Genomic DNA, 15,462 nt, shown 5'->3' with positions numbered 1-15,462 from the left:
CATTGCTGGATGCTGGTAGTCTGTGGGCCACAACTTTATCAAGAACGCTTGTGCGCTTGGATGATCTGGAAAAAAAGCTGGAAAATCCACTAAGGTTAGAAAAAAAAAATTCTAACTTTGGTTATGTGAGAAGCAGGGTTATAATAGTTTTGGATTTTACATTATAGTTTAGTTTCAGTTAGTTTTTACTTTTGTTTCTCTAATCCAGTTAGTTTTAATTAGTTTTCAGAGTGGTTTTTCTCGTTTTTATTAGTTTTTATTTTAGGTTTAATGCTTAGTTTTAGTTTAGTTTCAGTTAGTTTCAGTATTAGTTTTAGTATTTTCATACTTTGTCAGGTGCAAGATTCAATGCGCAAAAGTGACTATTGTGTAATAAAAACTCAAGATACCATAAAGAAATATATTCAACAACCAACGGTTCACAAGACAGAAGCACTACATGCTAAATGTGTAATAATTAGGACACACATGAACATCAACAGGGAGAAACAAAGAAAAATATGAACTCCCAAGCTCAATAAATTCTACAATAAACTCCCAATAAACTCCAGTGTCAGTGCAGTAGATTAACAACACCTACATGTAGTGTTTGACAAAAACAAACTCTTTGAAGGAGTCAAAGGTCAAATCCAGCTGCATCCTGATGTTCTCACCACCTGAAGCTGCTTCTGTTTTGGAGCTAGCTTGGTTAGATGCTCGCTGATTAGACTTGCAGGGTCTTTGCTGCCTCTGTACACAACCTACAGAAGTGTCCGACCTCATGTCCGCATTTATGCTTGTGTAGCTGTGTGTGTTGTGTGTGTTAATTACCTTGGCTCTTTGTGCTCAGTTTTTTGGCTGCAAACATATTTGTCCCTGTTTTTCCACTTCCTTCATTTCCTCACGTCCATTCCGACAGCAGTCTCCCTCCAAGAATTTGCTGACATTTGTGAGGCCTTATATTGATGCTTTGATTATTATTCCTGATTGTTATTCTCTCACTGATAAAGTAGACGGAAACGCACAAGAACTGAACAGGTTCATCACAGCGTTGCGGCAGCGTGGACCCGCTCTGAACCCGATCGGTTCAGAGCAACTCTGCCGCTTTCTCGTGCACACGCACGCACACAGCTGCCCGACGGCGCTCCCAGCTTAAACTCGGAGAGCGGAAAAATGATCAATACACAATAATTTCAGTTAGTTTTAGTTAGTTTTTTAAACTCACAATACAGTTTTAGTTAGTTATCGTTTTTTCCTTTTAATTGTAGTTTTTATTTATTTCAGTTAACGACAATGTTTTTTCAATTTCAGTTTTCGTTATTTCGTTCGTTTTCGTTAACTATAATAACCCTGGTGAGAAGTAGCCTGTTGCATTATTAGATTGAGCTGATGAGCATAGCAGTGGATGTAGTGGGCATTTGGGTACACATCTTGTATCTTCTTCTGAACACCTGCAGTGGCACCTCGCATCACGCTGGCTCCATCATATGCCTGACAGATTAGCTTAGCCTTTTGATCCTCAGGAAGAATAGTTGCAAGACGTTCTTTTAGGGCTGTAGCAATGGAATCAGCTGTAGCCGACTGCAGAGGGATAGACTCAAAAAACCTTTCCTGCACAGTGTTTTTGGCATCGATATAGCTTAGTACAAGCACAAGCTGGCACTGCGTAGCAACATCCACAGTCTCGTCTGCCTGGATTGAAAGAAAATCACTGCTCTGTGCTTCTTTGATTATATGCTCCTTCAGAACAGAAAACATACAGTCCAGTAGCTCATTCTGCACAGTTTTCGAAGTTCCCTTAAACACAGTAGCATTCTCAAGGTGCTCTTTTAGTACTCCATCAAGAGAAGCAACAAAATCAACCAACCCACGAAAGATCCCGGGATTTTCAGAGCTCTTACTTTCGTCATGACCACGCAAGGCCAGCTCAAAGGCTCCACAAAACTTAACACAGTCTATTATTCTAGAAAGGATGCGCCCATTTTTTGTCACCTCTTCATTGTGCCTTCTAACAGCAATCCTGTAGCCTTCATCTAGCTGTTGAGCAATGCTAAGTTTCCCCCAAAAACTTAGCTTCATTGCATTGTCTAGATGGCTGCGGCTGTTTTCGTGCCGTTTGCATTTTTCTGAAAGATGTTTTAAGTCTCTTACCCCAGTTGTTGTCCACATTGCCTCCGTGCCAGAACTTTGAAATAGCAAACACGGAAAGCAGTAAAAGGCATTGCTCACATCACATCCAGCTAGCCAACTCCGCTTGTCATAAGAAGAGCTGGAAAAAGCCCGCGTGTAGGATCGTCCACGATCACTTGCCTGCTGCTGAATTTGTAAATTGGGACGATCCGGTCCAAGCTCCTTTATTCTGTTTTTTTCTTCAAGTGAACGCTTTGTAAAAGCATTTTTTTGTAAAGACAAAACAGAATTTTCTCTCATTTTGAAACTACTCCACTTTGCAAACGTAAACGTGAATCGACCTAACGAACTGCAGCTGCGCTAATGAGTCGAATCGGGGATTGTCCAATCACACAATGTTTTAAAAAAAATTAGCCAGTACTGACACTCTACCAGTAATGACACAACAGAATGGGTGTGTCCGGGACGCAGAGCGCTGCGCCCTGTGGAAAACCTTAAATAACCAATTAAAAGTCAGCCTCAGATCACCTGCTTGCCAAAAGTTGATGCGCCTACATACACTCTCATTAGAACGGCGCCCTGCACATAGGATAGGAAGTGTGCACAATGTGAGCAATTAAATAGAATTATGTATTTACTATTTTAATAAATTCTAACATGTCTATTGGACACACAGTATGAATAAATACATTTCTAAGTATTTTGCAGTTCAGAAATCATTTATTATCTAAACAATTTAAAGGGGGCGGCGCCCAAGTGCCCCCTACTGGCCAGCCGCCACTGCGCTGTACAGAAATCGGCAACGGAGGACGAGCATTACCATAAAGCCTAGGGTAGAAGCGCAAGAAAATTTAAGCGGCGGCTGATCTGCGGCTGGCTTGACCACGGCTCGCAATTGACGGCTCACTTGACCGCGGTGACAGCTGTGTGCGTGCGTGTGCACGAGAAAGCGGCAGAGTCGCTCTGACCCGACGTAACCTGACGTTCACCTCTGGAGAAATGTGACTACTTGTCGGGTCCACGCAGCCGCAACGTTGTGATTAACCTGTTCCGTCCTTGTGCGTTTCCAGCTACTTTGTCAGAGAATAACAATCAGGTCTAATAATCAAAGCCAAAAAATCGAGCACAAAGAGTCCCAGCCGGTGTTGCGTTTCCCCATCAGATATGGTTTCCCCATGTTAAACGCTGCGGTGTCACAAGCCCTAGTGCAACTAGCCCATTTATTTACAATAAAATGTTGATTTTTGGATGTGATAGAAAAACAAATATACTGATGTTAATGTGGGGTCAAGAGAAGATACACAAGCTGGTTTTTCAGCTCCTCTTAATAGCGTTAAAATACCAGAGTATTGCATCCATTACGACAGCAAATTCTTGTTTGGTAACACGAATGCCATACTTCTGAAGGACCTCAGTATAATATAAAAGATTTCCATTTTCATTTAATTACTAAAATTAGGTTGTTATCAAACCACACATTAAAGAACAACAATTTGTTTTTGTATCTAATATACTGGTTGTTCCAAATGAAGTATCTATGTGGAGAGAAAATATGCTTATAGATTAATGACCATGCCAACAACATTTGTTTATGGAAGTTTGACAGGATAAGGGGAAGTTTTTCTATTTTCTATTCACATAAAAGAACATATTAAAGGTCTCCAATGGCAGAAAAGATATATTTAGGTACGAAGTTCCAAATAGATGTGGGATTGTGTAAAAACTGCTTTATCCAATTTATTTTAAAGGTAGTGTTGAGGGTAGTAAAATCAAGAAAGTTTAATCCACCAGAATCATAAGTGTTCATAATCACAGATTTTTTAACATAGTGCGTCTTGTTTTTCCAGATAAAGTTGAACAAAAACTTATGGATGGCATCACAGAGCTGTTTGTTGACAGCCACAGAAACAGCTGCATATGTTAGACGAGATAGGCCTTCTGCCTTTGTCAGCACAATACGGCCTTTCAGTGATAAATCTCTTTGAAGCCACTGATTGAGCTTTTTCCTTGTCTTATCAATAATCAAATTAAAGTTTTCAGAGTATCAATCTATCTGGTTTTTCACAATGTTGATCCCAAGATACATGGTTTTAGTTTTAATTGGTATGTTGTGAACATGTGTAGCATCACAGTCTTTGAGAGAGAATAGCTCCCATTTCTTCAGATTTAAGCAGAGTCCAGAAGCTGCAGAGAATAGATCAATGATTTGGATAGCAACAGGGACTTGGGTAATATCTTTTAAAAATAATGTAGTATTGTCAGCCAGCTGACTCATTCAAATGTCTCTGCCTGCTATGAAGATACCTTTTAATGGACTGTTTTTAAGTGAGTGGAAAGCATATTTACAAAAAAAAAAACAACTTTTCTTTATCCAAAAACGAATCAACTGATTTTCAAGATCCTGGTAAACAGCAGTTATAGCTCACTTGTTTAACAGTACATATTTGTGCTTTATAAGCCTTAAAAGACACGAGGAATGGTGTCAAAAGAGATGGAAGAAATAAACCATGTTTATGTGTCAATGACAGGCAAGGACTGAAATATTGATGTTACAGTAACAAATTGTAGGGACAAAGCAATCCAGATCATTTGTGGGCTCATGTAGTGCTTTTTGCTGGTTTGCTTTGTTTCCCTCCTTTCTTTTTTTGTAGATCTGAAAAGGAAAAGTAATGAAAAGTAAATGTTTAAAAAAAACTTTAGAAATTAGATTTTATAAAATCCAAGTAAACAAAAATCACAAACTCTACTGGGGATTTGTTTATTTAAAAATTGTTAAATAGCTCATGTAACAGATGCTTCCCTCAAGTAAAAAAATAATGACAGACATCTTAGTTTGGCAAAAAAAAAAATTTAATGCACTCAATTGCATGAACACCCATGTATTTTCTACTGCAGCATAGATCAAATAAACAAACTACTCCACAGTCTTTATCATTTAAAACATAAAATATCTTCTCTTCTTGAGCTTGTTCTCATGATAAAAAACAAAACAAAAATCTTGATGATTTTAATAGTTGAACAAAGAGAAAATCACTTGTAGGAGTTGGCTTTATGTTTGGGCAGGAACTGGAAATTCTTTGGTATGGGTCCAAGCAGCATTTCACTGGAAAATGAAAAAACATTATTTAAAACACTAATTGCAATATTTGCATTTTTTTCCCCTTAGTTTTGTGCAATCTTGAAAGGTGACTCTAGAAAAAGCAGGTGTGCTTGTGCTCACCTTATCCTGATCCAGTCCCCAACGTTTTGACTGGCCATTAATGTTTCCAAATAGTTTCTGCCCATGTAGTACGGAGGTCTCTCATTAATCTTCTGAGGCACTCGCTCCAACAGGCCCACTGGAATATATCTGAGAGAGAGATGGAGGGGGAAAGGAAGGCAATGTTTACATTATCCACAGGACACAGGAAAAATTCAAAGTGAAAGGCTCCATGTGTAGTAGCTTTATGTTTTTTTTTGTTTGTTTTGTTTTAAATAAAAGACATTTGGAGCCATTAGCATATGCAGTGATCTAAAGTAGTGCTGATTCACAAGATTTGTGACTCTTTCCGTTATTCTTCTTGTCTTTTGGGATCACAAAATAATTAAAATGCCAAAACAACATAGTCTATCACACATTTTAAAGCTACTGAACTAAGAGTCGGTTAATCTAAAAAATATTAAAATAAAATAACTGTACAGCATCTCTGAATTGAATTCAAATTCATTGTTCCTGCTTGTTCAAATAAGAACAAATGCAAAACTTTGAAATATGTGTTACTGATTACCGGCACATGAAGGAGAGCCACTCGAGCAGGAAGGTGCGTGTCTTCTCCACGCCTCGAGTGTCGGAGCCCCAGTGCTCCAGACCAAAGTTGGTGAAATCCTTCAGGATGTCCAATCGCTCGCTGGACGAGATGTCCCAGTGTCTGCTCTCCTTGATCTCCGTGAAGATCCAGGGCTTAATGAGAGCACCCCTGAAGAAAACCAACCACAAAAAAAGTTAAAAATAATGTAATGCCAAATTTAATGTTCCATACTTTGGAGTAATTTCTATTCAGTATTCTGTTTGGATTTATTTCCCTCTGAGTTTCCTGACTCAGAGGAAAGCAAAACAGAAAAAGAACAATTTTCATGTTAAAGTTTCAAAACAACTTTAATTGTAGCAAAATACACTCACTGGCCAATTCATTAGTTACACCTTGACTTCATTCTTTGTGGCATAGATTTAATAAGGTGCTGGAAACATGCCTCAGAGATTCTGGTCCACATTGACATGATAACATCACACAGTTGCTGCAGATTTGTTGGATGCAAACCCACGATGCAAATCTCCTGTTCCACCACATTCCAAAGGTGCTCTATTGGACTGAGATCTGGGGAATGTGGAGGCCATTTGAGTAAAATGAACTCACTGTGATGTTGAAGAATCCAGTTTGAGATGATCTGAGCTTTGTGACTTGATGTGTTATCCTGCTGGAACCAGCTCTCAGGGTACACTGTGGTCAGCAACAGCTTGAACCATTGATACCAAGCAGGACTGAGCCATGCTTTCATGTTGTTTATGCCAAACTCTGACTCTACCACCTGAATGTTGCAGCAGACATCAAGACTCATCACACCAGGAAACAGTTTTCCAAACTTCAATTGTCCAGTTTTAGAGAGTCCATGTGAATTGTAGCCTCAGCTTCCTGTTCTGAGTTGACAGGAGTGGCACCTGGTGTGGTCTTCTGCTGCTGTAACCCTTCTGCTTCAAGGTTTGACATGTTGTGAGTTCAGAGATGCTCTTCTGCATAACTTGGTTGTAGTGAGTAGTTATTTGAACTACTATTGCCTTCCTATAAGCTGGAAGCAGTCTGGCCATTCTCCTTCGACATCTGGCGTCAAAACTGCATTTTTACCCAGAAAACTGCAGCTCACTGGATATTATCTCTTTTTTTGGACCAATCTCTGTAAACCCTAGAGATGGTTGTGTGGGAAAATCCCAGTAGATCAACAGAAACAAAAATTGTCTGGAAACTATATCAATACCTGACAAGTTTTTAAAGCATTTCAATCATTTTGTTTACACGGCATGCCAGTGACACTAACCGTGCAATCATAATACCAGAAACGCCGGTCTCCCTCGCTTTCATGGCATCCTCATAGGACAGAATGTCTCCATTACCTGGAACAATAAACCCAAATGACTTTAGTTCACCATATCATGTGCAATAAAACACTACACTAAAACCCGTGCCAGGTTTTACAACCTAGAGATCACCAAACTGAATACTGAAACTGTTTAAACATCAGGTGTTTTTTTTTTCCCCCTTGTATTTTGCAAACAGTCTGCATTATATGTAACCTTTACAAATGCACATACCAAAAAGTGGGACAGGGCTAGCCAGCTTAGCACATGTTGTTATGTAGTCCCAGTCGGCTAACTTTGTGTATCTCTGCTCTCTGGATCTGCCATGCAACTGTGGGGAAACACACAACATCAATGTTCTGTCATAACTTAAAGCTGACTTATAATTAAAGGATATGCACAGAGAAGCGTGCAAAATGTTACACATTATGTAACGTGCTTGTAATAGCATGTCAAGAATGTTATCGCCACATGACATTTACATTTACCTAAATTATGCAGATTCAGATACTTGTGATGTTACTAGCTTTCAACTCTCTAAACCTGGAAATTAAATGTGACTTCCTTTGTTATCATGTTGACTTATGGCACAGGCACGATTTCACACTGCTCAAACACACATCTCCTTTACTTACTGTGATCATTGAGACACCCCAATTCTTCATCTCTGGGATGAGTTTGTGTGCTATGCTGGACTTCTCCTGAATACCGGTGCGGATCTTGACTGTTAAAGGGACATCAAGGACCTACAGGAAGAAAAGCCCCTGTTGTCATTCAGCCTTTAATTGAACTGTACGTGTAATTCAAGCTGTTGTATTTCCAACTGGCCACAAGAGCAACAAAACTCTCATTATTACATCATTAGCATAAAACTGCCTTCACTGGACAAATGAATAATGCTTTCCATTGATTAAAAAGGCATGCTTACATAATTCATTCCTTTGACTATTTGTTCAAATTTCCTGGTACGCGTCATCAAGCCGCAGCCTCCACCCTGATGAGGGAAAAAAACATGACCATCTGTCTGTGCTCTTTGTGCTGTATTCTAAACACACAAAGTGCTTCTGACTACAAAGCTCTCAGTCATTACAACATGTCAGTTCACCTAAACAGACCTTCCTTATTTGATAATCTCTTACAGTGCAGCACACATGTGTAAAGCTGGAACATTTTCAGCTTTAAGATCAGAACAAATGTGCCAGCCTGGCAAGTTAAGAGTTTACCTTGTTGTATATAAGATCGATGGGACATCCAGAATTAATGTCCACAAAATCAACGTCTGTGGTGGTGTTGATGAGCTCTGCACACCTCGTCATGGTGTCGGGGAAACTGCCCTCCACCTAAAGACAGACTTCAGACATTAGAAATCAACGTATTTGCACTCTCACACATTTCACACAAATCTAGATGTCTCAACAACATCCCTTTATAACACTGAACCCTTTGAAGGGTTTAAACCAACTAAGATGCCATCACCTGAACACCGAACACATCTTCACTTTCGTGCCTCTTCAGGAGGACCCACTCTGACTGGTGCCCCTTCAGGAGGTTTGCGCACACGGCCATCTCCCCACATGTGATGTCTGCACCGAAGCGCTTACACACACGACGGAAAGGCAGATTTCCACACTGAGGAAATTAAAAAAAAAAATACATACTTTAATCAGATCCAAACCTCATTTACAGATCATTACTTAATTTCAGTTGCTACATTTCTGGATTTAAAGATGTAACTACATCAAAACACATCTACTACTAACTTCAATACTGATTTCAGTCTGAAGCACTTACAGTTGTGAGAGGAGCGAGGTAGAGCTTGTCTCGAAAATCCACCTTAAACACAGAGACATTCAGCAACACCAGCTGGCTGTAATTTAAATACTATAAATATCCTCTAAACAGAGAGGAGCAGTGGCTGTTTGATTTTAGTGCAATTTAGTAAAACATCCTGTTTACTATTTAAAGCATTTAGGAGAAATATACCTGCTTCTTTTCACACGAGCGCAGCTTGATGACATCGGCATCAGTCAGTGGGCCTATAGTCTTCACTGGAGGAGGCTGTTTATCTGGGCTGGCCTGCTGGTACCCAGAAACATGAAAAATATGTATGCAATAAACATCAAGCTAAACAACAGTAAGAAGAAGCGCTCTGAATAGACGATACCTGTGCTTCAGTAGAACACAGCTGCTTTTCTCCCGCTGGATCTGCAGATGCTTCAGCTGCACAAGCATCCCCTGTGTGAGACAAAAGAACAAATTTGAACATATATACTATACTAGATAATGCATGTATCAATATGCAGCAACAGGTCAACACACATGCAAGTTGAGCTGCTAAAACTGGGTAAGCTGACCAAATAAAGGATCATGTTATTATAAGAAACAGCAGCTCCTGAAGGGGAACTCCACAGACTTTACACAATGAAATCCAATCATAGCATACTAATGCATATGTAAAAAAAAGTTGCATAAAGCCTTTGTGGGTCTTGATGGCAGGCAAGTTACCTGCTGGGTAATGTAAGCACCAAAAAGGAAGAACATGTAGAATAAAAATAAATAAAACTGCCATTCATGAGTCTGATGATATTATAAGAGTGCTATTCTAAATTTGCGGCATACTCAGTAGCTACTTCTTCCTGAAAAACATTAGTAGAAGTTACAATATCCAATCCAATCCAATTTTATTTATAGAGCGCTTTAAAAGACAACAAAGTTGAACAAAGCACTTCCCAGATAAAGACAGCAATACAACACAAAAAAGAAACACATAAAAAATAATAATAATTTAAAAGGATAAACCATAAAGGCAGAATTCTGAAAACCTTTTTCACTCGTCTTGCTGTTCCCTTGGAGCGCTCCTTTATCTTTGTTGCTTGAGAGTATTTTGAGGTACTCTTCAGACTTTTTGAAGGTCACCAAACGCTTCCTCAGCCGACTCTGGAGGTCTTTACTCAAGCTGTTCTTCACCGTAGTCTTGTCTTCATAAGCCTTGACGAGATCCGCCTTCTCCATGGATTTGAAGTCAGGCGTAGTGTGGGCCTTCGCAAAGCGGCAGGACACACCGTAGGTACATTTTCCAAATGTTTCATAGACGTAACAGCTCTCCCTGATATCAGCAGGCTTAGAGGCCATGTACGCCACGATGTCGTGGTCAAAGTGGCACTTGTCTCCAAAGGGGCATTCCCTTTTCTAAATTGAAGGAAAAAGTCACAAAAATGGATCAAAATGTACTGCATGGAGCATTTGTGAATGGCAGGTCAGAGGTTCATACCTGAATGACTGAGAGACAAAGTCGTTTTTCATCATAGGTTGTGGGCTTTATGTGGGGCCTTGACTTATTCTGTCCCCGAAGACGTTTGCCATCTGGTTTATCCTCAGGACTTAGTTTTAGCTTTTTAGTTTCAGGTTCCTCCAAAGAAGTCTCCTTCGTCTCATTGACCATGTCACTTTCACTGGCTTTGTCTCCTTTTGAGCCCTGCCACTCTGCGTCTATGAAGCCATGAAATTCTTCTTTGGTTGTAAGGAATCTGCAAATATAAGAAGAAAGAAATTAATCCTTCTGGGGGGGGTTGTTTTGCTTTTTTCACAAGAAGAACAGTATGTGTGTGAGTACAGGTGGCATTAGCTTAGGAAGTAGAGCAGGTCATCTACTAATCCGACGGTTGGTAGCTCAATCCGTGGCTGCTCCAGTCTGCATGTCAAAGTATCCTTGGGCAAGATACTGAACCCTAAGTTGCTCTCCGATGTGTTCATCTGAGTGTGATTGTGTGCGAATGTTAGAGAGAAAACAGGCGTAGAAAAAAGTGCTTGCATGAATGGGTGTGAATCAGTGAATGAGGCATTTTGTATAAAGTGCCATATAAGAACCAGTCCGTTTATCAGACCGGGTTTTAATATGAACTATATTCACACTGGGACAAAAAGAGAGCTTGATGGACAGGTTTTCCACATTGCAATGCACAAATGAATGGAGAAGCTGGCCACAGTATGGAAAAGTGAAAATAAATTATAGATAATGCTGAACAGTTCAACAAGACAATAATTAGACCTTTAGAAAAACCGTTTACTTTCACGTGCCTTCATCTCACCCTATCCTTATCATCCTCTTCTGTCACACCAACCTTCTGCATGTCCTTCTTCACTACATCCATGACACTTCTCTGTGGTCCTCTGTTCCTCCTGCCTGGCATTAAATTACTCCACAGTTGGTAAAATGATGTGGCTAGTGGTGCAAACTAGTTAGATTCTGTAGGACTTATCTTATGCAAATGAGTTATTACCTTTCGTACACAATTGACAAGATAATTTACTATAAATTCATATGCATGTCTAACAACTTCAGATGCAGAAAGACTCCTTATAGCAAGAGCCTTGCTTGCATTGTTTGCTCAGGTAACACGGTCTGCTCTGGCATTTCATAGACTCAACCACTGGTACATTCTTATTTATTCAGCATTGCTTGCCTTGCTCCCATCTTACTTACTGGCTTACAGTCATCAAAAACATGTGGGAATTTACTGTCTTCAGTCCCCAGAGTCATTCTTTCTGTCTGTCCTGCTGCAAAGTTTCCAATTCTGCCAAGTAGAGTAGTCAAGTATCCAGCCAGAATGATGCTAGAAACTTGTTGATAGCTCCCAACAGCATCTGGTTGAGGTGCAACTTGCTAAAGGGCATTTAACCAAATATTAGTGGGGTGTGTAGGTATATATTTGAGCCTGCAGGTATAATTTTATATATAATTTTTTTATATTTTAAAATCATATATTTTTATATAATTTTAAGTTCCTATTTTTTAAAAGTCATTACAGATGGAAAAATAACACTTGAAAGAAATCAATAAAAGCCCAAAATTACCATGATACTGATGCCAATGCAAAGCAAAGGGCTTCACCTTTGACCATGAGAACAAGAGGCAACATGGTGTGATGCGTGCATAGTGCACTTGCTACAACACTGTCAACACACACACACATTTTGCCTGGACAGCACTTTTTAGTGTGACACAATTATTACTGGTTACTTACTCTGGTTTGATGGCAGCTTCACCCTTCGTAGGCACACTTGCCTTCTTTTCAATATTTTCCTCTGCTGCTGTTTCCATCTCACCCTTACAGCCTTTTTTCCTGCAATATTTTAACACAGATCTAGTCAAAATGCAGCATACCACTTCACAGAACCATTAAGCTCCAAATCCCACATTAGGGCAGTTTATGTTCATGCACAAGCTCAACCAGTTCAGGTACTGGGCCCTATACCATGAAGCAAGATTTTGGCTTATCCAGGTAGCTTCAGGGTTAACCCTGGGTTTTCTGTATTACAAAGGCTGTTCACTTCTTACCGTGGTAAATTGCCATGGTAGCTTATGAGGCAACCTAACCTGTTCCAGATCCGCAGGTATGAAATCACCACCTACTAACCAATCAGTTCTCCAGGAAACAGCGTCACTCAGATCTCTGGTGGGAGAGCAGGAGGGTCTAAAGTTTTTCCAGTATCTAAAGTATTTCTGCTTCCCTGATAAGCATCAGTAATGAACTAGTAAATATTTAAGTCATCTTTTTTTCTTTACGGTTGGCAGCAAACTATTTTACAACAACTTTATTGTTCCATAACTGTTAAAATGTGATTCTAAAACAGGATACCTACACTCTACCCACTTGTAGACCTCATATCAAATTTGTGCATAGACTAAGCTTATGTTCTTTATTCTGAAACCCTTAAACAGCACAGACTCTGCAGCTGAGAGAATAAAAACAAACTGTCAGACACCATGATTTCACTGATTTTAACAGCAATAAAGTGCAATATAGATTCTCGGGTGGGGGGTATGCTTTATATGTGCAGCTTGTTTAGACTAAAAACCACTGAATGAAGAGCAACTGTATGTCACAGGATCTTCTAAAAGAAACTTAAAGAAGTCCAGTCCCCTTTTTCAAGCTCCAGAGATTACCATGACCTGGATGAATGAGAACCTACACAAGGGGTGGCCAACTCCAGGCCTCGAGAGCCGGTGTCCTGCAGGTTTTGATGATGATGATGATGATGATACTTTATTGATCCCACAATGGGGAAATTACAGTTAACAGAACACCCATCCAAGAGACAAACAGAACAAACATGGGGAGATAGGTGAACTGTGGCCATGCTGCCCCCCTTGTGGAGGCGCTGCCATTAAAAAGACAGAAACAATAGTGAAAACATATAGGGATGAGTGAGGGAAAAAAATCATCTCATACATTGTATACATACGCACATACACAGTATCAGGTTACAAAAACCTCTGCGATAGAGCAGAAACATATAGCATGGGAGCACTAGGGTGGGGAGGGATGGACAGGGGAACCAGCGGAGGCGAGGAGGGGGGGGGGGGCGGGCTACTGTGGGGCTGACTCAAACTCCCTCCTCAGCTAACAGTTCTGATAAGATGTAGAGTTCATCAGCAGCTAGGTCAGGGAGATCAGTCCAACACAGGTCAGAAGAAGACAGGACGGCGGGGGCGTAGAGCATCTGTTTACAAACATCCTGGAGACAATTTGATAAGCAGCAGTCCAAGGCCGCCAGGGAGCCAAATTCCTGATTCTACGACTTGTTTTGGTACTGATTAATTTGTTGACAGCCTTCAGTCTTACTGGAACCTCTCTGTGGCGAAAAATCCAATTAATCCGAATCTTCTTGGTTCGTTCCTTCACCGTGCAGAAACAGATACATACATCTCCAAGATCTTACCCCTCCTAATTAGCTCCAGATATACAGAGTCTGAGTTTGAGTCTGTACCCTTCCCGCGTTCCCGTCATAAGCAGCCTTACCAAGGCCAGAAAGCTGCCTAGACTTCCTGAATTGCAACGACAAGCCAGGTATCTCCCGGTCCAATTCGGAGAAAGCCCAGTGTCAATAAGCCAAATGTGTGTGTATTCCATTGACAATATGGCCAGGCACGTCATCTTCCACACCACACAGGAATCCATAACGTAGCCAGCTGGAATGTCAATTGATAAGAGGGAATAGGGTTCTCCTTCCCTAAATCTCCTCATGGTGAAAATTTGATCAAAACAATGGCGTTGAGAGACCAGCTGACCAGATCCATAATTATAAATTCCAGTTCGGAAGTTGTGTGAAGAGAGGCTCTAAAGCAGCAAGCAGCAAAGCAGGGGAAAAAGGAAGGGCTGGGGAGAGAAGAAAAGTGCGACCGTCTCCGCTGAGAGCTGAAGAAAAAAAAAAAAAAAAAAAAAAAGTGTCCCTGATCCAGCACACCTGAATCACATATAGAAGTCATTAGGAGGACTCTGGAGAACTTGACTGCATACTGAGGAGGTAATTCAGCCATTTGATTGAGGTGTGTTGGATCAGGGACACATCTAAAACCTGCAGGACACCGGTTCTCGAGGCCTGGCGTTGGCCACCCCTGACCTACACAGACACGTTGTACCATCTAATCTGCTACAAAGTCTCTTTTCCTCTACTGGAAACACAGAACACACACCAAGGACCCCTGTTCAATCAAATTCATTTCATTGCAGAGAACCTGAAGTGATTTCCTCGCCTCCTTTTTTTAAAAAAAACAACAGTCTTGCATTTTATTGGTATATTTTTTAAACATTTTCTTTACAGATTTCTATTTGATAGCGTCTGGGGAGTAGGTGGCACTCACAGGGATCATTTTCTGTGGAAGAAAACTCATATGACCCGTGAAACGCCCCTTTTTGATTGGGTAGATGGTGCCAACAGCACCCCTTTCATGTAAACATGCAGGGGAAACCCTGGCCTGGGTTAATTTAAGAGAGCTGATAACCAGCTTCGTGTGACCGTTTATCCTGCTCGCCAATATTAGGATAAATGAATCCAGATATGGGTATGTTGAACTCGCTTCATAATACAGCGCTCTGGTTTCCTGTCATTATCACCCTGACTGCACAGTTACTTTTTCTGTAACTGTGCTCCGTATTTTACGTTGATTTATCTTTCTTTGTATTTCCTGCAGTTATCTTCCAGTTGACTGAAACTGAGTTAGCCCACTTACCTACACACAAACAGCGGCTTTGCTCCAACCGTGAAATTAAAAGAAAAATCGTTAAAGCCAAGTCAAAATTCAAGTCAAACACGTACAGCTTTCTCCTTCCATCTCACAACTCTAACATGCATAAGCATCGTGAAGAAGCAGTTGCGCAACTGCTTAACAAGGTCCGTGGTGAACTTTGCTGGAGAACATTGGTTCCGTGTACCACTCGGTATCTTCCTCTATGCCTTTG

At 40.5% G+C, this 15,462-nt stretch overlaps 1 protein-coding gene across 2 annotated transcripts; it reads right to left on the bottom strand.

Moving 5' to 3' along the window:
* Positions 1-4,940: 4,940 nt before the first annotated feature.
* Positions 4,941-15,398, bottom strand: dus3l (dihydrouridine synthase 3-like (S. cerevisiae)). Of its 2 annotated transcripts, none has more exons than XM_030740385.1 (16): positions 15,234-15,398; positions 12,244-12,342; positions 10,491-10,746; positions 10,042-10,408; positions 9,384-9,454; positions 9,203-9,298; positions 9,011-9,052; positions 8,696-8,848; positions 8,443-8,559; positions 8,148-8,213; positions 7,855-7,965; positions 7,454-7,550; positions 7,180-7,255; positions 5,877-6,065; positions 5,330-5,458; positions 4,941-5,212 (listed from the first exon to the last, which is right to left on the bottom strand). In XM_030740385.1, exons 2-16 carry the CDS (start codon positions 12,318-12,320, stop codon positions 5,140-5,142), a joined length of 1,920 nt encoding a protein of 639 aa, XP_030596245.1. In that variant the 5' UTR covers positions 12,321-12,342; positions 15,234-15,398; the 3' UTR covers positions 4,941-5,139. The 2 variants fall into 2 exon arrangements, with proteins under 2 accessions (XP_030596245.1, XP_030596246.1); XM_030740386.1 differs by having other exon boundaries at positions 9,203-9,295.
* Positions 15,399-15,462: the final 64 nt, after the last annotated feature.

Source organism: Archocentrus centrarchus, chromosome 11, assembly GCF_007364275.1.
Source record: "Archocentrus centrarchus isolate MPI-CPG fArcCen1 chromosome 11, fArcCen1, whole genome shotgun sequence".
NCBI classification, from domain to species: Eukaryota; Metazoa; Chordata; class Actinopteri; order Cichliformes; family Cichlidae; genus Archocentrus; species Archocentrus centrarchus.
The sequence above is the reverse complement of the archived record's forward strand: the minus strand, read 5'-3'. Positions and strand labels throughout refer to the sequence as shown.

Excerpts from the sequence above, each read along its gene's own strand:
- dus3l (XM_030740385.1), bottom strand. The coding sequence starts at position 12,320 with ATGGAAACAGCAGCAGAGGAAAATATTGAAAAGAAGGCAAGTGTGCCT. Across the intron at positions 7,966-8,147 it reads TAGTCAAAGGAATGAATTAT|GTCCTTGATGTCCCTTTAAC; the intron begins GTAAGCATGCCT and ends TTCTTCCTGTAG. Across the intron at positions 7,256-7,453 it reads TAGCCCTGTCCCACTTTTTG|GTAATGGAGACATTCTGTCC; the intron begins GTATGTGCATTT and ends TTATTGTTCCAG.